Genomic DNA, 27,458 nt, shown 5'->3' on the forward strand with positions numbered 1-27,458 from the left:
AACGCCCTACTGCTGTGCTATATCTCCTACACTTAATTCTTTTAGTTTTAGTTTATAGGTCATACCCGGCAGTGCTCAGGGCTTCTGGATCTTCACTCAGAATTAACTCTGGTGTTGATCAGAGGACCAAGTGGGATGCCAGGGACTGAATCCATGCCAGGCACGTACAAGTGCCATACCCACTGCACTATTTTTCTAGCCTCTTTAAATTTCATGTACACCAGATACCGAAGTATTTCAAGTGCAAACTTTAAATGGCTATAAATAAGTTGGACTTAAATGCTTTCTAACTTCTAAAATAAATGATAAAAACACTTCCTAAGTACATAGATGAGGTTCCAAGAGTTGACCAGTTCCTTTTATGTGTGATGAACTTCATGCAGCATTAATTCCCGTGGGATATTTGTTTCTGGACCATAGAGTTTACAAGCTCTTCTTTCAAAGGCAGCTACCATCTGCTTTACAACTTCATCGAAAAACAACACGGAAAGCTGAGAGTGTAGAAGGGAACGAAATTCGAAAGAAATCTGTAGAAAAAGTTAAATAATTATTTTAGGAGGACCTTTTTTTTTTTTTTTTTTTTTGGTTTTTGGGCCATACCTGAAGGCAGAGTTCACTCCTGGCTTGGGGGACAATATGGGATGCCAGTGATTGAACCCCAGCCAGCCGCGTGCAAAGGAAACGTCTTACCCTCTATGTATTGCTCTAGCCCCATTAAGACCTTGCTATTACTACATCTCTATTTAAGGCAATGCCATTCCTACTAGGCAATTAGTTAGTTGGTTTATAATGCTATACTGTTATGTCTATGTGAAATTTGTGGCTCCTCACAGAAGAGAGTCATTTCTTAAAATAAGCAGTTGGGCACAATCATTCTATAGGGTTTTTTGGGGGGTGTGGGCTCCCCACACCTGGCTGTGCTCAGAAGTTACTCCTGGCTCTCACTCAGAAATAACTCCTGGCAAGATGCTGGGAATCAAACCCATGTTTGTCCTGGATTAGTCATGTGCAAGGCAAACGCCATACAGCCTTGCAATCTCTCCAGTCCCTTTGTGGTTATTTTTTTTCCATTTTATTGTTCAAGTAAACAAGGTCAAAGACTCATTATGAGAGTCTTTGTTAAAAAAAATGGGAAGTTGGGCCCGGAGAGATAGCACAGTGGTGTTTGCCTTGCAAGCAGCCGATCCAGGACCTAAGGTGGTTGGTTCGAATCCCGGTGTCCCATATGGTCCCCCGTGCCTGCCAGGAGCTATTTCTGAGCAGACAGCCAGGAATAACCCCTGAGCACTGCTGGGTGTGGCCCAAAACAAACAAACAAACAAACAAAAAAAACCAACAAAAAAAAAGGGGAAGTTGGGGCCAGAGAGATAGCATGGAGGTAAGGCGTTTGCCTTTAATGCAGAAGGACGGTGGTTCGAATCCCAGCATCCCATATGGTCCCCTGTGCCTGCCAGGAGTGATTTCTGAGCATAGAGCCAGGAGTAACCCCTGAGCACTGCCAGGTGTGACCCAAAAACAAACACACACACACAAAAAAAGGGAAACGGGAAGTTAAAAACAGCCTGCAGAATGATATCATTCGTTAGCCTTTCATGTTTTGGGGCCAGACCTGGCAGTGATCTTGGCTTACTCCTGGCTCTACACTCAGGAATCATCTTGGTGGGACTTTGGGAACCATATGGGGGATGTGGGATTGAACCCAAGTCATCAAGGTATGAGGTAAGCACATAACCAACCCACTGTACTAGTCCTTTAATCCCTATCAGCTTTCTAGTATTTGGGGGTTGGGGAGAGACCCAGCAGCACTTGGGTTAGTTACTCCTGGCTCTGCTCTCAGAAATCGCTCCTGACTCGGGGACCATATGGGATGCTAGGGATTGGACCTGATTCCATCCTGGGTTTGCCAAGTGCAAGGCTAATGCCCTATCACTTTGCCACTGTGCTACTACTCCAGCACCAGTATTTTTTTTCCCTTTGGGTTTTTGGGCCACACCCAGTGATCCAGTGATGCTCAGGGGTTAATTCCTGGCTATGTACTCAGAAATTGTTCCTGGCTTGGGGAAACATATGGGATGCCAGGGATCAAACCCAGGGGTGTCCTGGGTCAGTCACATGCAAGGTAAATGCCCCACTGTTGGGGGGGGGAGGGAGAGGGTAAGGGAGAAGGGGAGAGAGAGGAGAGAGAAAGAAAGAGAGAGAGAGAGAGAGAGACCCATACCCAGTGATGCTCAAAAACCAACATAAATTAAAAGAGGGAGTAAATACTACTAAAGTTTTCTATCAACAAATCTAAGGTTTCTGTTATTCTAACTTGCACACCTGATTTTGTGTGTGTGTGAAACCTATGCAGTGGCATGGATTAAATCTGGAGCTCCCACATGCAAGCATCCACCCCCAGTACTTTGCATTATCCCATGTTCCACCAAATCAGTCTTTTGAGGGACTTACTGAAAAATCCAAGGTACAACTTCTTGGGTAACCTGGAAGACCTGGGCTAAAACGCCAAATTGTCTCCAAGTGGTTGAAAAGTCTTCCATCAGTACAGGATGCCTAAGACAAAACGAGGAAAATAAAACCACAATTAAATAGTCTTTAGTGTAGTCCAGATCTAACTGAGAATGACATCTCTGAAAAGTCATTATTTGATTTTTTGGGTCATATTTGGTGGTGTTCAGAACTATACCTGCTCTGCTCAAGGGATCACTCCTGGGTGACTCAGGGAACCAAATGGGTGCCTCACCAGATGCACTATTTCTCTGGCCCGTAAACGGTTTTCTTTCCTCCTTTTATAATGTTAGGGAAACCTCATTTTTGCTTTGGATTTGTGGGTCACAACCATCAGTGCTTGGGAGTTGCTTCCTGCAGTGGTCACCGGGCCCAGTGATACCCAGATGGTGCTCCCCAGTGCTCCTATTAGTAAGTGTATGCTCACGCCCACTGAGCATCTCCTGCAGGTTTTTTGTTCCTAACTGCTGCTGGGCATTCAGTCTGGGACTCAAGACACAGAACACATAGGGCTCGACCACTGAGTTATACTCCCACTAAGTAAATATCTGAGGGAGATTACTCATGACATTTAAACCCATTTAATATAATCAATATTTGAGGAATAATTAAGAACAATAAATTATTACCTTTACCAAATGTGGTTTCACCAAGGTGACTATAGATGTATAACGCTCCAATACAGGTGGAAATCCAATTTCTAATTGTGTTTTGCAGTATCCAGATCTCTTTGATATTATATCTGATTTTTTACACCATGGAACAAAGTGTTTGTAATCCTCCATTCCTGATACTACATCATACATTTCCTGCATCGAGTATCTTTTAAAACAGGAAAAATGTTAACAATGTAACAAAATTTGTTAAAAATGTAACAAATCTGCTAAATGGCTTATTTATACTTTATGTGTAACATTTATAATGTATTAAGCACTAAATCATATGTCAAATAATGCCCTGGGAGAAATTACTTCAAACCATTAGACTAAATATACATATACAGCAGCACAAGCAATTTGGCTTTTGTTTTGTTTGTTTTTGGGCTACACCAGATAGTGCTTAGAGTTACTCCTGGCTCTGCACTCAGAAATCGCTTCTGGCAGGCTCCGGGGAACCATATGGGATGCCCATATGGGAATTGAACCCAAGTCCATCCTGGGTCGGCCGTGTGCAAGGCAAAACGCTCTACCACTGAGCTATCTGTGATACTAGAACAAGCAATTTGGTAGTCTATACTTATCGATACGAATCTTCACATTTTTTTTGTTGTTGTTTTGGAACTATGCCCAGCAATGCTTACGGCTTACTTGTGGATCTGCAGTCAAAGATCACTTTTTTTCTTCTGAAGAGGGCCACACCTCAGGAGTTACTCCTGGCTCTGTGCTCAGAAATCACTCCTAGCAGGCTCGGAGAACCATATGGGTCGCCAGGAATTGAACCCAGGTCTGTCCCGGTTGATTTCGTGCAAGGCAACTGCTGTGCTATCGCTCTGGCCCCCAGAGTTCACTCTTACAGAAGTTAAGGGGACCAGGGACCAGAACAGTAGTGCACTCGGTAGGACATCTGCTTTACAAGCGCTAACCTAGGACGGACCTCGGTTCGATCCCCTGGCATCCCGTAAGGTGTCCCAAGCCAGGAGCGATTTCTGAGTGCATAGCCAGGAGCAACCTGAGTGTCACCGGGTATGGTCCAAAACCCCCCATAAAAAGAACTTAAGAGGGGCCAGGAGAGATAGCACAGCGTCTTTTGCCTTGCAAGCAGCCGATCCAGGACCAAAGGTAGTTGGTTCAAATCCCGGTGTCCCATATGGTCCCCCGTGCCTGCCAGGAGCTATTTCTGAGCAGACAGCCAGGAGTAACCCCTGAGCAACGCCGGGTGTGGCCCAAAAACCAAAACAAAAAAAGAACTTAAGAGAACCATATCAAATCAGGGTCGGCCACATTCAAGAATAACAATGTGCCCTCTGTACTATCTCTGGGTCCTCAATTTTTAATTAGAGGCCAGATCTAGAAATAAAGAATCTGAGAGGGAAAAAAAACACGGTCATATTGTGGCCAAAGTGAGAGCACAGTGGGGAGGGCGGTTAACTTACATGTGGCTGACCCAAGTTCAATCCCCAGCATCCCATATGGTCCCCAACCCTGCCAAGAGTAAACCCCCCTGAGCGCTGCTAAGTATAGACCCAAAACAAAGAATATACCTAGTGGGCCGGAACTACAGTACAGCAAACACATTATCACGAGGGTATCTGTCCTGCACGTGGCAAACCCATGCTCAATTCTCTATATTCACATAGTCCCTAGAGTCTGCCAGGAGAGATCCCTGAGCACAGAGCCAGGAGTAAGGCCAGAACACTTTTAAGCGTAGCCCAGAAACAAACAAAAGAATGAACGGTTTCTTAAAGACAAAGATATAAAAATCATTAATTGGAGAGTAGATTCTTGAATCCTTGCATGTATCAAGTGGGAATACCCACTGAACACTAAGGAAGAAACAAAGCTTTGGATTTTATCTATATAGTTTCTACTATGACCTTAACTATTATTAGCAACTAACCTGTAATAAAAGCAAATTTAGTGAGAATCATCATGGGAAAAAAGTAAATAAAATGGATGGAAAATAGAAACCAAATCAAATGAGATTTCTAAGAATTTATATAATATTTAATGACATATACAGAATGAAGATGCCCTAGCTGAAATTCCCATTATGATCACCAATTTAGCTGAAGCATAGCTTTTCTCTTTCTTTTTTTTTTTTTTGGTGTTTTTTGGGTCACACTTGGCAGTGCTCAGGGGTTACTCCTGGCTCCATGCTCAGAAATTGCTCCTGGCAGGCACGGGGGACCATATGGGACACCAGGATTCGAACCGATAACCTTCTGCATGAAAGGCAAACGTCTTACCTCCATGCTATCTCTCTGGCCCCGAAGCATAGCTTCTCTATCTTCTGACACACACACACACACACACACACACACACACACGCATGCACATATGCAAAGATCAGATGCTAAACTTAGGTCATTTTGTCTTTGCAAATTAGAATGAGGCCATACTCTATTTAATACTTATCTAGGGGGCAGGAGATAACAGCACAGTAAGTAAGGTGCTTGCCTTGCATGTGGTTGACCCAGGTCAAATTCCCAGCATTCTATTGGCACTACCAAGATCGATCCCCTGAGTACAAAGTCAGGAGAAAGCCCTGAGCACAGTCAGTGTTGTCAAAAACTCAATAAATAAATAATATCTAGGGGCCCGAGAAATAGCATGGAGGTAAGGCGTTTGCCTTTCATGCAGGAAGTCATCTGTTCGAATCCCGGTGTCCCATATGGTCCCCCGTGCCTGCCAGGAGCAATTTCTGAGCCTGGAGCCAGGAATAACCCCTGAGCACTGCTGGGTGTGACCCCAAAACCACACACACACACACACACACACAAAAACTGTCTATGGCCACTTAAGGGCTACAATGACAGAACGCAACAGATACAGTAAATACAGAGAATCTTAAAATAGTTACAGAAATCATTTGAAATCTTCCAATTCAGAGAGTAGGAATCTCTGAGTATGTTTGTATGTACTTATATATATGACAGTGATATAAACACCTATATATTTATTATATATCAGTGTTAGTATCTGTAGGAAAAAAGGCATACTAGGGCTGGAGAGAAAGCACAGAGGTAGGGTGTTTGCCTTGCACACAGCTGACCCAGGACAGACATGGCCTGGGTTTGATTCCTGGCATTCCATATGGCCCCGAGCTTGCCTGGAGCGATTTCCTTTTTTTTTCCTTTTTGTTTTTGGGTCATACCCAGTGACATTCAGGGGTTCCTCCTGGCTACGTGCTCAGAAATTGCCAATGGTTTGGGAGACCATATAGGATGGAGGGGGAGGGGATCAAACCGTGGTCTGTCCTGGGTCTGTCCTAGGTCAGCTGCGCTTTATTGCAGGCCACTGCTCGACCCCCTCCAGTGATTTCTGAACACAGAGCAAGGAGTAACTCCTGAGTGCTGATGGGTGTGACCCAAAAACAAAAACAACAACATCAAAAAAACCCACATAAATATACAAAAACCCAGGTCTTAAATAATTATTTCTTCTGTATATCAAGGCTTAAAACTGTCCTCTAAAATTAATATGAATTCTACTTACACAATACAAATTTTATAAAATAAGGACTATGGAAAGGTCAAACTAGAAAAACCACATCTCTAAGGTAATCCAGAAAAAAATGTTTATATAAAACTGTGAATGTGGGCCCGGAGAGATAGCACAGCGGTGTTTGCCTTGCAAGCAGCCGATCTAGGACCAAAGGTGGTTGGTTCAAATCCCGGTGTCCCATATGGTCCCCCGTGCCTGCCAGGAGCTATTTCTGAGCAGACAGCCAGGAGTAACCCCTGAGCATCGCCGGGTGTAGCCCAAAAACCAAACCAAAACAAAACAAAACAAAAAAACAAACAAACAAAAACAACAACCTGTGAAAGTACTTTTATTTATTTTTATATTTTTAAACTTTATTTATTGATTGATTGATTGTTGGGCCACACCCAACTGTGCTCAAGGGTTACTCCTGGCTCTGCACTCAGAAATCACCCCTGGCAGGCTGGGGGACCATATGGGATGCCAGGAATCGAACCAGATCCCTCCTGGATTTGCCACATGCAAGATTAATGCCCTACCGCTATGCTGTCTCTCTGGCCCCTGAATGTGCTCTTTTAGCAGAACTAATAAATTATATACAAACCCGATAATCCTCCTCTCTGAATAGTCTTTTCTTTTGTTTATTAGTGGTGCAGCAATTCTGAAGAAATTTCTTGCATATATATCCTTTGGCAAAGCTGAGGTAGTATGTAGAGGAAAAGTTCTGCTCATCAGTATACCACAGGAAGCTAAATATCTAAAAAAAAAAAAAGACTAGATGTAGAGTGACACTGAAAATTAAAAAAAATGTGAATTATATATAGTAGAATTATTATACTTCTAAAAAGGCATAACACCAAAACAAGCAAACACCCAGTGGCACTTAGGGGTTACTCCTGGCTCTGCACTCAGAAATTGCTCCTGGCTTGGGAGACCATATGGGATGGATTGAACCCAGGTCCATCCTGAGTCACGGCTCTGCTGACAGGTAACTCTGCTACCACTCCGGCCCAAAAGATAGCTTTTAATCTGTTTCTATATGAAACTACTTTTTTTTGAGAGTGTGGCTTTTTTGGAGCCACCCTTGGTGGCTCACTCAGGAGGTAATGGAAACTGAATATGGGTCAACTGCATATAAGGCAAGCACCATACTCACTGTACTATTGCTCGGTTCCTAGACTACATTTTTTTTTTGGGGGGGTGTCATACCCTGCAACGCTCAGGGGTTCCTCCTGGCTCCACGCTCAGAAATCGCTCCTGGCAGGCACAGGATGCCGGGATTCAATGACCTTCTGCATGAAAGGCAAATGCCTTACCTCCATGCTATCTCTTGGGACCCTACATATTGTTTTTAAATCATAAACTTGCTATCCTTATCATTAACTATCTTTCAGCTCATCTTTTTATTTTTTTTATTTTTTATTTTTTTTGGTTTTTGGGCCACACCCGGTAACGCTCAGGGGTTACTCCTGGCTATGCGCTCTGAAGTCGCTCCTGGCTTGGGGGACCATATGGGACGCCGGGGGATCGAACCGCGGTCCGTCCAAGGCTAGCGCATGCAAGGCAGGCACCTTACCTTTAGCGCCACCGCCCGGCCCCTTCTTTTTATATTTTTTGACTTTTGGGTCATATTTGAAAGGTCCGTGTGGCTCTGCACATGGACCTCTTCTGGTAGGCCTCAGGAAACCATATGGGGTTCTAGGAATTGAGCCCAGTACATTGTGTGCAAGGCAAGCAACCTATCTGCTGCACTTTCTCCAGCCCCTCATCCTATCTTCTCAGGTCATTTTCTGAACTGGATCCATAGAAGTTCCTTAATTCTTTCATTCCTTTGTTTTGGGGCTATAAACAGCAGTACTCAGAGGTTGTTCCTGATGCTGCACTCAGGAATTAATCCTAACAGGACTGCGGGACTCTATTGGACGCCAGGGATTAGAGCTGGTCAGAAGCATGCAGGCCAAGTGCCTACTCATCCCTAGCCCATTTCCTTAACTCTTTGCTTTTCCCTAATGAAACTTAAAAATTATGTCTCACCCTAAGAATATAAATTTGGTGGGCCTGTCAAAACCATAAGATACTAGAGAAGATCCTTGAATTTCCTTCAGGAGCATCCAACTCATGACTCCTTTTGTTATCTCCCCAGTCCCTACATGCCATACTTAATATGCTCTATACTAGAACCAGGAGATAGCTCAAAGGTTAGTAAACATTTGAATGCAGAAGTGTGGAGGTCTTACCCAGTATCATATGGAGTGGAAGCAATTTCTGAGTACCACCAGTGTGGCTCCCAACGTGAATTAAAAAAATTACAAATTCCCTAAACGTACGTGTGTGTGTGTGTGTGTGTGTGTGTGTGTGTGTGTGCGCGCGCACGCAGATTATTTCCTAGATCAACATTTGCTTCCAGAACCACCTCTCTCCAGTGTTTTAGCTTTAGAACCTGAGGATTAATTTTATACCTACTGTAGTATATTTCCAGCCCTCATTAATACCCTGAAATGCAATGAGAACTCATGATCATTCATACAATTAAGCCATAAAACAAATACTACATTAGATTAAGGACACCTTCTTTGCCACTAATCTTAGAATATGAGATATTATAAGACAGACTAGACTGTGTTAATGCTTCATACCAGGAATTAATCTTCCTCCTCCTTTTTTTTTTTTTTTTTTTTTTTGGTTTTTTTGGGCCACATCTGTTTGATGCTCAGGGGTTACTCCTAGTTAAGTGCTCAGAAATCGCCCCTGGCTTGGGGGGACCATATGGGACACAGGGGAATCGAACCGCGGTCCATCTCTTGGCTAGGGCTTGCAAGGCAGGCACCTTACTTCCAGCGCCACCTCGCCAGCCCCAATCTTCCTCCTTCTTAATGATCATGTTCACTTTGGAGCTCAAGTTTTCCATTTGTAAAAAAATATTACTTTTTTTTCCTGTCGCTGGCATGACATTTACTTGCAAGCCAGCATTTTACAAGAGTAATAAAGACTTAAGAGTAAGATAGAAGTTACTTTAGAATTATTTCCAAAAGTCAAAAATGTTGCTATTATATTTTACAAGTATACAATAGCCTATATATACTAGCTACTATATATGAGATATCCTAATATATGAACCTAAACAAATACTCTGGAGAGATGTTTAAACAATATTTGCCGAAAAGGATATGGAAATGACTGTTTTTTTTTTTTTAAACTCATTGAATCGAAATATGCCGAAGCACAGCTACAATCTTGTTTTGTTCCTCCTTCCCTACTGTTTACAAGAGAATTCACTTAACATGCTAGCTTTAACATTCGAGCCTAACTGATCCATCAGGGCTTATTAGTAAAAAGCAAGTTGAAGTGGTGGGGTACAGAATCCAAGTCCTAATTCCATCTCCACTCCCACCCACCAAAAAAAAAAAAAATCGAAGGCAGAACTAGAGCTCTTGTTCAAAGTTACAGGACTTTCTTGCAGGGAAGCAGAGGGGAAAATACAAGTCCCATAAGAGGGCTAGTTAGATTTTGCAAATACCAAAGAGCAGGGGCAAAGACTTTGATCAGAAACTGGGCAAGTGTATCTGGCTAAATCGGGAGCTAACCCCAGGCCAGCAGCCCCCTTGGCCGACAGCCTGCAGTCCGAGCTCGCTCCAGCCGCACTTGCAAGGCGAGTTTAGCAGCCGACACCGAGGGGAGGAGCCCAGAAGGGCCCGAAGGCTCCAGGGGCTAAGGAGTTTGCGCGGCGCCCAGCAGCATCAAGAAGCCGGGAACTCATCAGTTCTCGCGAGATCGTGAAGCGAAATAAACGCGGAAGTAGGGACCAGCCGGAGAGCCGCGGCTCCGAAACGATGCGCGCGGGGCCCGAATCTCCCGGATGTTCAGCGCCACAGCCCCGTTTTCCCGACACACTCGGGGGAATCCGCCCTCATCCTGACTTGCCGGGCCTCACACCCCCAAATAACCTCCTCCCCAAGCCTCCATTGAGTCGAACCAGGCGGAAAAGAACCCTCACCGCCTTGGCCCCAGAGTGTTTTTACCTGACGTTCCGCGCGGGTCCCTGTGCCGTAGCCGGTACGCTGGTCACTGCTGCCGACTTCGAAGAATATCCTGACACCACCTTCCTCAGGACCCTCTGGCCGTTCCGAGCTGCCATGGTGGCTTCACAGAAGTCGGTCACCCGCCCCCGGCACCGGGGCCAGGCCCAGGGCGCCGCCCTCCTCCTCCTAGCTCCGGGACACCCGGCTCCGGCTCCTCTTAGCCAATCAGCGGTTCTCCTGAGCCTCTAGACACGCCCCTTTGACGATTTCCGGGAGGCGCCGGCTGACGCACGCTCCCACTGCCCGTAAAGGGCTGCGTCATCCTCGGTGGCCAATCAGATTCACTCAGGGGGCCCGGGGTCCGCCCACCCCCACGGGGTCCGCCCCGCCTTGCGACTTTACGTAAGACTCGCGATAACCGCTCGCCGCCTCACTCGCTGAGACTTGCGTTCTCTTGGCAGCTGTTTCCGGTCAGGAGGCCCCGCACGTGAGATGGGCCCGGGGGCGGAGGGCTGGGGGAGGGGGAGGAAACTCGCTTTCTGGGTGTTAATTATGTGTCTGCTCACACGGGTGAGTTGCTGAGCTGGGCCCGCCTGAGTGTCAAGTGTAGTCAGTCTTCCAGCAGCTAATGCTGGGCAAGGACCATGCCTGCTGTGCTTAACTCATGCATGGGATGGTTGATGGGGACCACACTGAAAGGATGAAGAAGCAGATGCCCAACTCTCTCTCTCTCTCACACACACACACACACACACACACACACACACACGTTCTAAGTCTGGGTAAGGACCATGCCTGCTGTGCTTAACTCATGCATGGGATGGTTGGTGGGGACCACACTGAAAGGATGAGGAGCAGATGCCCCAACTCAGACACACACACACACACACACACACACACACACACACACACACACTCACACTCACACACACGTTCTAAGCCTTAGCATCCTAAAAAGAATTTGACAGCAGAGTGACATGATTTAAGTAGGGTAGATTCAGTACAGTTGAGCCTACACTGCTCAGACTGACATGGTGGAGGCCTCCAAAGATGGAGACCTGTCTAGCATCTTAGGGGACACCTTTTAGCTGGTCTGCTTCCTTTAGATTTGATCTGGGTGATGGCAAGAGGTAGACATGGATGGAATTTGGGGATATGTAAAATATTCTAAGCCAAAGGCTAAAGCGATAGCACAATGGGTAGGGCATTTGCCTTGCCCTTAGCCAACCCAGGTTCGATCTGCACATCCCTTATGGTCCCCCTAGTACCACCAGGAATGACGCCTGAGCACTGCCTGTTGACCCAAAAACAAAACCAAAAATATTTTGTCAATCACGTAAAAGGAATACATATGATAATTTGAATCAGCTATGAAATGTTCTGAGCTAAGAATATAGAGATAGGGCCCGGAGAGATAGCACAGCGGCGTTTGCCTAGCAAGCAGCCGATCCAGGACCAAAGGTGGTTGGCTCGAAACCCGGTGTCCCATATGGTCCCCCGTGCCTGCCAGGAGCTATTTCTGAGCAGACAGCCTGGAGTAACTAACCCCTGAGCACCGCCGAGTGTGGCCCAAAAACCAAAAAAAAAAAAAAAAAAAAAAAATCTAGAGATAATAAAATGTCCTTAAAATAGGGCCAGAGCGATAGCACAGCGGTAGGACGTTTGCCTTGCAAGGGCAAACCTGTCAGGAACGATTTCTGAGCATAAAGCCAGGAGTAACCTCTGAACGCATCCGGGTCACTCATTCTGTCATTAGGGTAGACACTCCGTTTTTTTAGCCTTTTCCCATTGCAACCAAAAATTTAATTGGTTTTTGTTGTTACCCTAGATGACATCTTTGATTTTTCTGTTTCAGAGACATTTATCAAGTCCTGACACTTATTTATTTATTTATTTATTTTTTGGTTTTTGGGTCACACCGGGCAGTGCTCAGGGCTCTACGCTCAGAAATTGCTCTTGGCAGGCTTAGGGAACCATATGGGACACCGGGATTCGAAGCACTGACCTTCTGCATGAGAGGCAAACGCCTTACCTCCGTGCTGTATCTCTGGCCCCAAGTCCTGACACTTTTTTCCCCACCTTCTCAACCTTCATCCCTTTTTAGCCTTTGTAATTTATAGTTTACTGTAAACTGTGTTGGGAAGATAGTGCTTAGATGTACTGCCTGATTTTGTAAAAGGTTTATTTTGTAACCTGGGGCCAGGGATCAAATCCATATACAATCCTACTGAGTTAAGTTCTAAGTAGTAACTGAGATAATTGATTATATGTAGTCAACAAATACTTATTGGACACTTGACTCTTTTAGGTGCTGAATAAGTGAACAAGTCTGTGGCATCATAGAATTGATATTCCAGGATGAGAAGTAGTAGATAACATGCCAGATAACCTTCTATAGACAGTGTTAAAGAGGATTGAGAAAAATATCCTGCTGACAGAAGCTTATGTCCTGCATGTAGAAGGTCAAGATTGAATCCTTTGCACCACTGGGAGTACACTCTATGGTAGAACCAGGAGTAGCTTCTCAGCAGTGTGAGTATGGTCTCAAAACAAAAACAATACTTAAGCGTAAGGAGATTGAAATGAGTAAAGTGGGCTACCATATATCGGGTGGTCTGTGGGCCGCAGAGAAAGTGATATTGAACAGAGACCTGAGACAAGTGAACTGTAAATAGTTGTGGGAAAAGCTACTGTCCTAGATGGGAACACTTTGTTCTGTTTTATGAAGAACATCAGCTTTGCAGTAAGGTGAATGAGGGAGTTACGCTGCTAGGAAATGAGTTAGAGAGGTGGTGAGCTGTAGCTTGATTATTCCTCGGAGGCACTGGAATAATTTTGGATTTTTTTCTTTGTGAGAAAAAGGCATTGGAGTTGACTGCAGAATAGTGGCTTGATAGAATTTGTACTTACAGAAATTGGGTCTGGAGCAGAGATGCAAGCAGTAAGGCGTCTTCCTTGTGTGTGCTAGCCAAGGTCAGATCACAGTTCCATCCCCTGGCGTCCACATGTTCCCCCAATCCAGGAGCGATTTCTGAATGCATAGCCAGGAGTAACCCTTAGCGTCATGGGGTGTGGCGCAAAAACCAAAAAAAAAAAAAAAAAAAAGAAAGAAAGAAAAGAAAAGAATTTGTACTTACAGAAATATTCTAACTGTTGTGCATACAGATGATGATTGTTTTCTACTGCCATCTTTTTTTTTTTTTACTGGAGTCATCCCATATTGGATATTTTGTGTCGTGAGTGGGCCTTCCAAGATGTGGTTAGTGAGACTGGGGGTTCTCCTTGTGATACACAGTTCACCTTGATTGGGCTTGATGGTCCAGTGCTCAAATTAGTGCTGGAACAAGGAACAATCTCGGCTATGAATGTTTTGCACATTCAATTCTCGGTATCCCATATGGTCCCCTAAGGCTTCCAAGTGATTATTTTTTGTTTGTTTGTTTTGGTTTTGGCCATGTTTTTGTGATGGTCAGGGGTTACTCCTGGCTTTGCGTTCAGAAATCGCTCCTGGCTTGGGGGACCATATGGGACGCCAGGGGATCCAACCGAGGTCCATCCCTCTAGGTTAGCGCATGCAAGGCAAACACCCTACTGCTTATGCCACTGCTTCAGCCCCCAAGAGTGATTTTTGAACACAAAATAAAGAGTAACCCACACCCAGTAAACTGGGTGTGGCCACCCCAAAAAACCAATAAAAGGCCAGAGCTCTAGCACAGTGGGGAGGGGCGTTAGCTTGCTCATGATTGACCTGAGTTCTATCCTCAGCATTCCATACAGTTCCCTGAGCCTTCCAGAAGTAATTTCTTTTTTTTTTTTTTTTGGGGGGGGGCACACCCATTTGATGCTCAGGGGTTATTCCTGGCTAAGTGCTCAGAAATTGCCCCTGTCTTGGGGGGACCATATGGGACGCCTGGGGATCCAACCGCGGTCCATCCTTGGCTAGCGCTTGCAAGGCAGACAACACCTCACCAGCCCCTCAGGAGTAATTTCTAAGGGCAGAGGCAGAAATAATTAATGCCTGAGTGTTACCAGGTGTGGCCCTAAACCAAAACAGAAAGAAGAAAGCAATAATAACCACCAGGCAAAGACACCATCACGTGTCCCCATAACCATCTGGCAGATTGGATAATTCTTTCAGAGGACTTAACAAAAAGTTGTATTCTTTTTAAAGTTGTACTCTTAGCTGTGATATTTTAAAGTGAAAATGTATAAGGCAAAGGGAAAAGGAAAACATGGAATGTCTGGGTGGAAAACAGGTACAAACTTTTAAGGATCCTTTCCCAATGAAATAATAGAAACACCCGGAATGTACCAATTCTTTCTAAACAGGTTCTGAAATTGTGAACTATTACCCACCGGAGAAGCTCTTTAGAGCTCAGTGCCTGGTGCTTATCACATATACCGCTTCTCTGTACATACTGTATGAAGGAAGGGCTTTGCTTGCCTTTGCTTGGATTAGTACTAGCTAGTCTATGAAAGGCAGAGACGGGATGGAGAGAGATCAGTGGGTTGAGCTTAAGCTATAGAAGCAGCTAACCTGGGTGTTAGTTCAGTGCTGCATAGTCGCTCAAACACTACCAGAAACAACTCTCAAGCACAGTGCCATGATTAATCTGAAAATCAAAAAGGAAGAAAACAAAGAACAGAAAAGACATATCCTACTTCCAACTCCTGTTAAGCCAGGGCTCAGATCTTTAAAAACAAAGTGGAACTTGCTGATACTGGTGCATATGAAGTGGTATCATGAGACTTTTTGTTTGTTTGTTTGTTTGTTTGTTTGAAGCCACGCCTGGTGGTCAGGGGTTACTCTTGGCTCTACACTCAGAAATCACTACTGGTAGGCTTGGGGGACCATATGGGATGCCAGAAATGAAACCTGGGTCCGTTCCGAGTCAGCTACATGCAAGGCACGTGCCATACCGCTGTGCTATTTCTCCAGTTAGGCATTTTGTTGTTGTTTTATGGCTGTACCAGGCAGTACTCAGGGCTTATTCCTGGCTAGGCTGGAATCATGGAGTTTTGTGAATCAAACCTGGATTGGCTGCTTGCAAGGCAAACACCCTACCTGTTGTACTATCTCTTCATCCCTTAATGAGGCCCATTTGAGCATCACTTATATCTCACATATACAGAGACCTTATGAAACAATAGTAGATCAGAGTAGCCTTTAGAAAGGAACAGTGCCAGCATGTAAGTCCATGAACACTGCCTTAGAATGTTCTTTGATACTATAGGACTTCTCTTTGAGTTTTATTGTTTGTTTTTGAATCACACCCAGTGATTCTCAGGGGTTACACCTGGCTCTGCACTTAGAATTTACTCCATATCATGGAACCATATTGGATGCAGGGAATTGAGCCTGGGTTAGCTGCATGCAAGGCAAATGCCCTACCTGCTGTACTCAATATATGATTTATTGAAAGATGTGGCAGCATTATGTAATATTAGAATACCAGAGCTATTTCCCCCTTTCCTTTGTTATTATCACTAGGATTGCACACACTCGATTGGACACACACATCCTTTAGCTGCTGTACTCTATGTTGAGGAGGTCATACACTTTGTAGTGTCTGTCAGGGGCTGCACACATTTGGTAGTGGTGAACCAGAGAATGTGCACTGCCTTTTTTTTTGCTTTTGGGCCACATCCAGAAGTGCTCAGGCCTTACTGCTGGCTTTGCACTCAGGGATCACTCTTTGCAGGTTTGAGTGACTATATGAGGTCCCGGGAATTGAACCAAGGTCAGCTGAGGAGGAAGCCTCAGGCTTCAAAACCAGGACCTGGAGACAAGTGAATCTGGAAGCAAACACTGACACAGGAAATAATATACACAGTGAAAGGGGTAAAAGGGTACAAACTTTCCACTCCTAAAAAGGAAGGTAGCATAGTGAAGGAAGACCAGAGAATGCAATGTCTTCCTGAGACCCCTGGCTTTTTATTAGCAAAAACTAGGCCATACCCTAGGGTGGAAATTGAATACTGTGTAAGGTAGAATCCTGTAATCCAACACCAGATCACATCCTGGGGTGGAGAACAGATATTGGGTAGGGTAGTTAATTCAACATCTTCCCCTAGACTTTATAGAAAAACAAAGTAATTCACATCCCATGGTTCTAAGAAAAGGGTGAATGCCTCTAACTAAAAGATAAAGGGGTTGGCAATATTTTGCATAGGTGTGGCATAAGTTGGAAAAATAGAAAGAAAAAAAACTTTTGACCTAAAAACTGTGTACTTACCCATGAAAGATCCTGTCATAAGACAAACTACAGGCTGCAGGCAGACTAATTTGTCTCACCCAAAGTCCCAAGAAAGGCTCTCCTCAATCACAGTTTTTGCTGACAGCTTTGAGCAATATTCAGTAATATTGGTGTTACCATATATCCTATGTCGTAGTCAGGATGTCCTGAGGTATCTCCTGGTTTCACCTCACCATTATGTGACAAGGCTGGGAAATCTGCTTTCAAAGCAAGTCACTGCTTATTTCCAAGTTTGTAGTCAGGTTAGTGTGTTAGACCACCCCAAGGCAAGTATGTGCCAAGGCAGTTTCAGTCATTCCTAGACAATCTCCAATTTCCCCTAGACTAATCTGCCTTTATGGTCTCCCTCTCACTTCAAGGTTACCCAGGCTTGGCTGATATAAAGATTCAAAGGTCAGATCAACCTGATGAGTCAGAAGGTGGCCTTGGGCCTCTCATCCTTTGTAGGAGTGTTCTGGTAGGAGTGGGTCATTGTTTTTATGGATTGGGGAATGGCCATACCAGAAAAACATAGCATGAAGGTAGAAGTCACTGGGACTCTCCATGTGAAATGGGAATATGTATCCACCACCACATGGAGACAGGGTTTCTATGGAAAGAAGTCAACATGTGTAATATCCATTTGCTATAATTCATTGGTCTATAACCCTCAGGGGTTGGCCCCAGCTACATGTGTTCTTTTTATTCAAGGGCATGCAAGTGCTGCATGTTTCGACTGTTTGTCTGGTTTGCCTCCATGGAATATGATCACATGCAAATAGTGGGCATTTGTATGTAGTACTGCATGTTCTGCAGGTGACTTAAATATTGGCATGACCAGATGATCAGTTTCATTCCCTAGGCCTAGAGCTATCAACTGGAGCCCAGAGTGGGCTCTTATGTGAGTGATGAATATTTAAATATTGGTTCAAAATGTTTTTTTTGCAGAAGGGGTTGTAATTGCTGTAGCAAATCTTTTTTTTTTTTTCTTCCAAATATTAACCTGGAAAGAGGACTTTTGGAGCTGGTGCATGAAAAAAAAAACAAACCAATTCCTATTGGGTCTTTTGAGTTAAACAGCTGGGGCTATGTAACATTAGATTTCCTTCCAAAGTACTAAATAAGTTTCTGAGTTCTGACTTTGGAATTCAAAGGGGAGGGGCAGATCTAATTTATATCACCTAAGAGTTTATTTTTATTTATTTATTTATTTTTGTTTGTTTTTTGGGTCACATCCGGCAGTGCTCAAGGGTTACTGCTGGCTCTTCGCTCAGAAATTGCTCCTGGAAGGCTCGGGGAACCATAAAGTCATTAAGAGTCCTACATTGCCAACTGAAGTTGTGATCTGGAATTTATCCTCTCCTCAGACTATTTCTTTTCTTTTCTTTCTTTCTTTCTTTCTTTTTTTTCTTTTTTTTTTTTTTTATTTTGGGGTCATGCCCGGCAACACTCCGGGGTTACTCTGGTCTTTATGATCAGAAATCGCTCCTTTAAGGCTCGGGGGACCATATGGGATGCTGGGATTTGAACCACCAACCTTCTGCATGCAAGGTGAACGCATTACCTCCATGCTATCCCTCCTCAGACTATTTCAAAAGACTTATAGAGGATATGTATACCTCCTTTGTATAGTTCTTAAGTGTATTTCTTCAACATGTATATTCTTTATTGTCTATTTCATTATGCAGTTACAGCTTTCCTTCTCTTTAGATTTGCTAGTAGGAATTCTTAGAAGATAGTATAGATAGTACCTTGAAGTTTTGTACTTTTTTTGCTTTGTTTTGTTTTTTGGGCCACATTGGTGGTGCTCAGGGGTTATTCATGGCTCTTCTCAGAAATCACTCTTGGTGGGCATGGGGCAACATATGGGATGCCAGGATTTGAACCACCATTGGTCCTGGGTTGGCCGCTTGCAAGGTAAACGCCCTACCACTATGCTATCTCTCTATTCTCCAAGTTTTGTAGTTTTTATAGAACCAGATTAGGGATTGTTTGGTTTGTTATTATCTTCCCCTCAGGCCTCAATAGTATCCTGTGGCACCTTTTTCTTTGCATGGGCACATTAAAATTGGAAAATATTAGAGGAATTATTATCCATTAGGACTGAGAACTCAGTAATTTCTTGTTACAGGGAGCCTTCCACCTTGAACATTTGCCATAGTGACTTGACTTAGGCTTTAGTCACTTGGACATTGGCCAGTCACCTCATCTTTTGGTCCAGCATGGTTTTCTGCACCTATACCAGTACTGCCACCACAATTTAACGAAAGTTAAAATCAGAAGGCCCACTGGCTCCCCCAGCGTGGATGGCTGAAAAAAGACCTCAAAGAGAGGTCACTTCCTTGAAAAGAGAGGGTGGTATTTCTCAAGTTTAGTAATAGTTTCAAACAATAGTTGCAAACATATATTTGGCCTAATAAGAATCTCCCTGCTGCTGTGCTAAGTATGTATATAGTTGAACATTTGCTTCCAGATGACAAAATTAGTACATACAAATATGGTCTTGATTAAATATCACTTTACTTGGGAAAATCAGCATCAAGAGAAACATAAAAATAACTGTAATTCTCGAAATACAGTTATTTTTATTTTGGGGGGGTTTCAGGCCACACCCATTTGATGCTCAGGGGTTACTCCTGGCTAAGTGCTCAGAAAAATTTTCCTGTCTTGGGGGGAGCCATATGGGATGCCGGGGGATCGAACTGCAGTCGCGATCTTTCCTTGGCTAGCGCTTGCAAGGCAGACACCTTACCTCTAGCGCCACCTCGCCGGGCCCGTTATTCTTTTAAAAGATAATCTGCTCATTCAGATGAAAGAAGCCCTTTGTAGGAACATCTGGCAAACTTACTAATCTTTTAGTTTATTGACACTAAATTGACACTAAAGAATTGACACTAGGGGCCGGAGAGATAGCATGGAGGTAAGGCGTTTGCCTCTCATGCAAAAGGTCATCGGTTCGAATCCCGGCGTCCCATATGGTCCCCCGTGCTCGCCAGGAGCGACTTCTGAGCATGGAGCCAGGAGTAACTCCTGAGCACTGCCGGGTGAGACCCAAAAACCAAAAAAAAAAAAAAAAAAAAAAAAAGAATTGACACTAAAGATCCAGCCTAAAAGTAAAAAACTTTGAGATTTAAAGTTTGCCCTTAGATACCAGAGAAGCCTCTGGCTCAACTCCCCTCTTTTGTTGTTGTTGTTGTTTTGTTTTGTTTTGTTTTTTTGGGGGGGTTCACATCTGACAGCGCTTAGGAGTTACTCCTGGCTCTGTACAAAGAAATCACTCCTGGCAGGCACGGGGGACCATATGGGATGCCAGGATTCAAACCATCGTCCTTCTGTATGCAAGGCAAACTGCCTACCTCCATACTATCTCTCTGGCCCCTCCCCTGTCTTTTAATTAGAGCTTATCATTTAGAAGATTTATAACCCACACTATAGGCCTGTGAATTATCTATTATGAAAAAACTTGGGCCTGGAGAGATAGCACCACGGTGTTTGCCTTGCAAGCAGCCGATGTAGTACCTAAGGTGGTTGGTTCGAATCCCAACGTCCCATATGGTCCCCCGTGCCTGCCAGGAGCTATTTCTGAGCAGACAGCCAGGAGTAACCCCTGAGCACCGCCGGGTGTGGCCCAAAAACCAAAAAAAAAAAAAAAAGAAAAAACTTACAGTTTGTATTTACTTACAGTATGTACTGATAAGTTTGTTGCTAACAAGAAAGTACAATTTTTTTTTAACTTTGCAGGAAAGCAGATGTAGGCAGTCTCTCACATGTAAAATTCATATTTAAATATACCCCTGTAGCTTTCAGTAAACAGACACACAATTATGATCCACCACAACTGTGTCTCCTTCCTTCGCCAAAACCTGCATCCACTTTCTTGGGGACCCCAAGAACTCCCTGATGTGTCCGAACAAAGAGGCCGTGGCACACCAGGACATACCCTGGATCTGCACCAACTGGTGACAGCTTGGGCTCTGATCTCAGCATTGAGAAAAGTTCCAGAGATCAGTCTCTCCAACACCAGATCACACCCTGGAATGGAGAAAGAACACTGAGTAGGTAGGTCCCAGTTAATCTAGCAGTCAGCCACATGCAAAGCAAGCACCCTACTTGCTATATCATTATTCTAGTCCCTATAATACATGACTTAATTGTGGTTCTTGCACAGCCTTGGTTGTGTTGCTCCTTTGTTGTGTTGCTTCTGTGTTTTGCCAAGAATCACAAATGGCAATGCCCCTGGGATTACACTCAGCATGTGAAAGCCTCATGCCAGGAAAGCAGGTCAGTCTCCTCCTACTTATGTGTCTCTGATTCCTGTTTCTTCATCATCATCATTATTCCTGGTGGTACTCAGGGAATCACAGGTGCTAGGGATCAAACCTAAAGCTCTGCATAGCATGTCCTCTAGTCCTACTAGCCATATTCCTGGTCCCAATTATTACTTTAAAAAATAGATAAAAAATATCTCAGCAAGAGTAAGTAAAAATTAGAAATTGGAGCAAGCAACATTAAAACAAGAACAAGAGAAAGAAAATAATTGATTACCCGGCAAAGCATGACTGAGTTGCAGTTTAGGGTTTTCTTTTCAACTTCTTTTTTTTTTTTTTTTGGTTTTTGGGTCACACCCGGCAGTGCTCAGAGGTTATTCCTGGCTCCAGGCTCAGAAATTGCTCCTGGCAGGCACGGGGGACCATATGGGACGCCGGGATTCGAACCGATGACCTCCTGCATGAAAGGCAAACACTTTACCTCCATGCTATCTCTCCGGCCCTCAACTTCTTATATTCAGACAGTAATATCCAGACCCACTCACAGTTGGTCAAGGAAACAGTTCTTCCTGGTGGTATAACCAGCCTCTTAACCAATCATATAATTTCTTTTTTGCTACTCCCTGCCACATACTGGGCATCCTGCCACACAGCATTGCTTTAGCTTCTTTTAGAATTCCCCGGTGTTTTTTGTCTACGCACTTGGCTATTTTTGTAGAGGATCCTTCCTATTCCTACCTTTATCTCCTCTATTCCTTTTCACCTGGCTAAAACCTCCTCATCCTATTAAATTGATCTGACATTATAATTCAAAAATAACACCCAAAGAATTAGATGTCACTATAGATCAGGGGTCTCAAACTCAATTTATCTGGGGGCCGCAGGAGGCAAAGTCAGGGTGAGGCAGGGCCACATAAGGGATTTCACTTACCGAATATTCACAATAAAAAATCACATTAGTAAGACAAAAATCGCAAAAAATCGCATTAAACATTTGCATACCCTGAATGGAACTGCTTGGGGTATGCGAATGTTTAATGCAATTTTTTTCTTACTAATGTGATTTTTATTTCGATTATTCAGTAAGCGAATAATTGCAAATACTGCGATATTTGAAGGCTGGCCACGGGCCACAAAATGTTGTATGGAGGGTCGCAAACGGCCTGTGGGCTGCGAATTTGAGACCCCTGCTATAGATAGTATTTGATATTTCCTTCTCCAGTACCATGAGCTTATTTCCCATCATATCAAATAATAATTGTTCCTATGTTTCTTTCTTTGGGCACTGGACTAAATACTGGCTCTGCACTCAGAAATTGCCCCTGGCTTGGGGGACCATATGGGACACTGGAGGATCAAACCACAGCCCGTCTTAGTCTAATGTGCACAAAGCAGACACCTTACACCTTGTGCCACTGCTCAGGTCCCTTATTTTTGTTCTTCAGCCACATTCTGTGGTGTTCAGGGCTTACTTTTGGTTTGTGCTCAGGACCACTCCTGGAAATGCTTAGAGGAGTAGCTATGTGGAGGATCATACCCGGTTGGCCCCTGCAAGAAAAGTACCTTAACCACTGTAGTATCTCCACACACTTTGAATACAGGAGATCTGGGTTCAATCCCTAGTGTCACCAGGAACTACCAGTGAGCACTGTCAGGTGTACCAAACCAAAACAAAACAAAACAAAAAAACTAGTGCTCCCAGTGGTCTTCACAGTGCTGCTTAAAGATGCAGCAGAGACCTCTAATTTATAAAACAATACATATCCTATAGAGTCATTTCCTTATTTTCCTCCCTGGACATCAGTACCTGGGGTGAACTCATTTTACCTGGCTAAGGAAATGATGGGCCTAATCAGGAAAAAAGGAGCAACTCAAAGCTGCTGAAGTACCTAACCAAGATGTACTATCCATGAGGATCAGAAAGGTGACAGGAATAGTTTGTGCGTGTGAGAGAGAGAGAGAGAGAGAGGGAGAAGAGAGAAGGATAGTGAGGAGAGAGAGAGAGAAAAAGAGAGTCTTAGGATCAAAACCAGGATTTTCACATATGCAAAGCAAGTGCTATAGCATGAGTATATCCTTGGCACAAGAATTAAAATATGAGGGCTGGAGAGATAGCATGGAGGTAAGGCATTTGCCTTTCATGCAAGAGGTCATCGGTTCGAATCCCAGCGTCCCATATGGTCCCCCGTGCCTGCCAGGAGCAATTTCTGAGCATGGAGCCAGGAGTAACCCCTGAGCACTGCCGGGTGTGACCCAAAAACCACAAAAAAAAAAAAAAAAAAAAAAAGAATTAAAATATGAAGGTCCCAATTCAAAGACAGGGACAGACATTAATTTCAGAATGCACTGAAGAAAAGTTTTCCAATATGAAAGCATTATCAAGGACTATGCTGATGCAGATCTCAGGAGACTCTACTAACAAACTTCTAGAATGACTTATAGAAGATATGAAAAAGATGATCTGTAGGCTGGGTAAGAAACTTAATGAAAATTTCAAAATGAAGGGTTTGCTCCATTAGTACGATATGCATTTTTAAATGCTGCACTTCTCCAGTAGCTCAGTGAGCTCATGCTTTGCATATGGGAGGCCTTGAATCTGATCCCCATCACCACCTGGTCCCCCAATGCACTGTTGTTGTGCCCTTCAACACAGAACTAGGATAGCTCCTCAGCATTGCTGAATGAGTCACTCAAACTGAAAAAAAGTAAAAATGGGGCCTGAGCAATAGCACAGTGGTAGGCCTTGCACCCGGCCAACACAGGTCAGACCTTGGTTCGATTTCTCAGCACAGTGCCAGGAGTAACCCCTGAGCACTGCTGGGTGTGACCCCAAACCAAAACAAAACAAAAAAGAAAATAAAATGCAAAAACATTATACAGACGATAATGTAACAGTACTTAAGAGGGGAGTTTCTAGGGCTAGTACATTAAGGTGTTGGCCTTGCACATAGCTGGCCTGAGTTTGATTCCTGGCATCACGTATGGTCTCCTGGGCACTGCCAGGTATGATCCCTGAGCCAGGAGTAAGCCTTAATACTACCAGGTATGGTCCCCAAACCAAAATAATGATAATAATTTTTAAAATATTTGAAATGTTTTTATTTTGGGTGCTTAAGAAATCTGGACAGCCCTCCTGGTGATACTCAGGTTAGACACACTATTAGCCACAGTATGTGAACAGCCAAGGCATGTGCCTTGGATTATCTTTGTTACTTTATTTGTGTTTTGGGGGGTCACTCCAGACAGCACTCAGAAATTACTCCTGGCAGGCTTGGGGACCATTTGGGTTGCCAGGGATCGGACAAGGGTCAGCCGCGTGCGAGGCAAACACCCTTGGTTCGCGCTCTGCTTTCACTCCAACCCCTCTAAGGAAAACTTTCATTTTGTGCCAGGACATCTTCCATTGAATTTGGAGAAAGGAGATTGCAGGTTTGCTTCAAGCCTTAAAACCCTAGAAGAATCTTACATTTTTCTTGATTTGGGCCACACCCAGCTGTGCCCAGGATCAATTCCCTGCTGGTAGGGAGGGATCCAAGCCTGGGGCTCAGTATACGAAGTTTGCGTTCCAAGCTAGTTGAGCCCTGAAGTTTTAAAAAACATGTATGTTTTTTTTTGTTTGTTTTTTTTGTTTTTGGGTCACACCCGGCGGTGCTCAGGGGTCACTCCTGGCTGTTGCTCAGAAATAGCTCCTGGCAGGCACGGGGGACCGTATGGGACACCGGGATTCGAACCAACCACCTTTGGTCCTGGATTGGCTGCTTGCAAGGCAAACGCCGCTGTACTATCTCTCCGGGCCCCACATGTATGTATTTTTGTGGGTGGTGGCCACACCCGGATGAACCCCGGGAGTACCCACAGGCGGTGCCCAGTTTAATTGCAGCTGGTGAAATCCACTTTCCTTTAGGGCCAAAAAAGGTACTCACTGGATGGATGACAGCTGGGCATCAATTACCTTAATTGAGCAGCACTGCTGGGCGGCCCTCCCTCCCTGCCCTAGGCTCCGCCCCCTATTTACCCACAATGCACTCTCCCTACTTAGGTGCTTTCCTCGTCCCGCGGCCTCGGCTCCCGCTCGCGCGTGCGCAGAGAGAAGCGCGAGGTTCCCCCCCCCCCCACCCCGGAGTCGGCGGCGACGAGCGGAAGTCCTGGGGAGCGCCACTTCCGTCTTGTGCTGGGGCGGACAAAATGGCGAAGATCGCCAAGACCCACGAAGGTAAGCGGGCGGCCCGAGGACGCGTCCTCCTCCCCACGATTGCCCAGCCTGGCAGCCTCCGCCCCGCCGCCGCGGCCTGCGCTTCCCCCCTGCGGCTGGAGCCGGGCCCGGGCGGGGAGGCCCGAGTTCGTCTGGGCGACGTCGGCGGCTGGTGCCACGGCCCCGCGTAATGGCGTCCTCGCCCGACTCCCCGAGCGGGCTTTGTTCGTGGCTCGTGGCCGCGCCCCCGCTCAGGGCTCTTGCCCCCCGACGAGCGTGCGAGCGGCGGTTCACGGGGATCCCGAGCCCGGGCGGAGGCGCCCCCTGCGCCCCCGAGTCGGCCGTTGCCGTCAAGTGCGCCGAGCGAGGCCTGGAGGCGGCCTTGCGCCCCTCCGCCGAGCCCAGCCCAGCCCAGCCCGGCCCGCGCCTCTTCCTACCCGGCGTCTGCGGGAGGAGGCCCGGGGGCCTCGTGCACGCTTTGCTTCCTTATTGACTTGCAAGGGTCGATCAGCGAGGAAAACCTGGTGGCGTGCCCTCCGTTCACTGCTGCGTTAGCATCCTCTTTCCCTCCTTCCTGGGGAGGTTATTTGTTACTCCTGGAGAGGGAAATGCAAAGCTTCCTAGTGATCGCTTCTTGAGCTGCAGCTTGTGCAGGCGTTGGAAAACGGTACTAACCTGGAGTTCTTGAGGCACGGCATCTTTGTGTGTGTGTGGGGGGGGGGGGGGAACAGTCTTTTGGGCCACATCTGGCGTTTGCTCAGGGGTTACTGCTGGCTCTGCGCTCAGGCATCGCTCCTGGCAGGCTCGGGGGAACCATATGGCATGCCGGGGATCGAGCCTGGGTGGGCCGTGTGTGTGTCTGTGTGTGTGTGTGCCAGGAATCGAGCCTGGGTGGGCCGTGTGTGTGTGTGCGCGTGCGTGCGTGCGAGCGATAGGCTTCCCCGCTGTGCTATCTATCGAGCCTGGGTGGGCCGCGTGTGTGTGTGTGTGCGCGCGTGCGCGTGTCTGTGCGCGCGCTAGGCTTCCCCGCTATGCTATCTATCGCTCCTCTCCCCTCCACCCTCCGCAGCACGACGTCTGAATTGCAAGAAAGAATTCGTTTCCAGAAGAATGAGAATGAGACGTCAGGTGTTGGACTTGACACTGATTCCTCGGGAATCTGTAACGATCTTCCTTTCTGGCGTATCTTTCACTTTTTAGGTGCCCGGCACGGTGTGCTAGTGGTGAGAGTGTAGGGAAAGGCCGCAGGGAGTTTTTGTTTTGTTTCGTTTTGAGGCCCAGAGAATGCTGAAGCTGTTGCCCCAGTAGTCTGGCTAACTACTGAGCTGTTCGTTTCTGCTTCGGACTGGGGGAGAAGGGAGACATGGGCCCCTGTTTGAAAGGAGCAGGCTGTTTGCAGTTCGGGGAAGGAGGCCCTTTGTGCCGGAGAGAACAGCTTGTAACCTTGCAGTGAGTACTGAATAGCTCCTTTGAGCCAGTCAGTTCGCTGTGCTGTGCGGCCAAGTTTTGGGGAGTGAAAAATCGACCCCTCGCCAAAGCTTGGCTGGCAGCGGAATGGGACGGCATCGAATGGGGGGGGCGGGGCGTGCATAAAAACACACTGATGAGTGATGGCCACTTTCTTACCTTGGGTATTTCGATGGAAAAACCCGTTTGCAAACTTCTGCGGGGTAGAATTCACCATCGGGTTGCACCCTGGCTTCCAAGGATGGCCGGAATTTCCAAAGTTAGCCTTTTGCCTTGGGAGTGGGGCCATGTAAACCCTCACTCCTGTAAATAACGTTTTAAGCCTACGTTTTCCTTAGGGCACTTTCTTCAGTTTTTAGGCTAAATTTAGCTTTCACAGAATAGTAATTTGTGAACTGTTGCTGATACTCTTTATGTTGTTTTTGGATTTGGGAAGTGCTTCCTGGCTTGCTTCTGGCTCTGCTTGGCTATCACCCCAGGCAGGCCCCGGGGACCTTATGGGGTTCCAGGAATTGAACCTGGGTGGAGAAAGGCTGCACTCTTGCTCTTGTCCCGAAATGTCACAGATACTCTTACTTTGTCTTTGTGTGTGTGTGTGTGTGTTTTTTTTTTTTTTTTTTTTTTTTAAA

The 27,458-nt window shown here is 45.5% G+C and overlaps 2 protein-coding genes across 3 annotated transcripts in view; one reads left to right on the forward strand and one right to left on the reverse strand.

Moving 5' to 3' along the window:
• The window catches only part of SF3B1 (splicing factor 3b subunit 1), a 350,612-nt gene that overhangs the window by 283,870 nt on the left and 39,284 nt on the right, over positions 1-27,458 (forward strand). Inside the window, exons 2-3 of one of the 2 annotated variants that reach the window (XM_049773170.1) lie at positions 11,113-11,136; positions 25,210-25,383. In XM_049773170.1, the coding sequence (XP_049629127.1) occupies positions 25,356-25,383 (28 nt within the window). In that variant the 5' untranslated portion in view covers positions 11,113-11,136; positions 25,210-25,355. Of the gene's footprint in view, positions 1-11,112; positions 11,137-25,209; positions 25,384-27,458 lie in introns of those variants that run through there. The other variant, XM_049773172.1, reaches the window with a different exon arrangement.
• COQ10B (coenzyme Q10B) lies at positions 214-10,891 on the reverse strand. Its single transcript, XM_049773296.1, has 5 exons — positions 10,667-10,891; positions 7,252-7,404; positions 3,135-3,327; positions 2,449-2,550; positions 214-527 (listed from the first exon to the last, which is right to left on the reverse strand). Exons 1-5 carry the CDS (start codon positions 10,780-10,782, stop codon positions 360-362), a joined length of 732 nt encoding a protein of 243 aa, XP_049629253.1. The 5' UTR covers positions 10,783-10,891; the 3' UTR covers positions 214-359.

The sequence above is a fragment of the Suncus etruscus genome, chromosome 5 (assembly GCF_024139225.1).
Source record: "Suncus etruscus isolate mSunEtr1 chromosome 5, mSunEtr1.pri.cur, whole genome shotgun sequence".
Classification (NCBI taxonomy): domain Eukaryota; kingdom Metazoa; phylum Chordata; class Mammalia; order Eulipotyphla; family Soricidae; genus Suncus; species Suncus etruscus.

Excerpts from the sequence above, each read along its gene's own strand:
- COQ10B (XM_049773296.1), bottom strand. The coding sequence starts at position 10,782 with ATGGCAGCTCGGAACGGCCAGAGGGTCCTGAGGAAGGTGGTGTCAGGA. Across the intron at positions 3,328-7,251 it reads TCAGAGAGGAGGATTATCGG|ATACTCGATGCAGGAAATGT; the intron begins GTTTGTATATAA and ends CTGTTTTAAAAG. Across the intron at positions 528-2,448 it reads GTTGTACCTTGGATTTTTCA|ATTTCTTTCGAATTTCGTTC; the intron begins GTAAGTCCCTCA and ends CTTTTTCTACAG.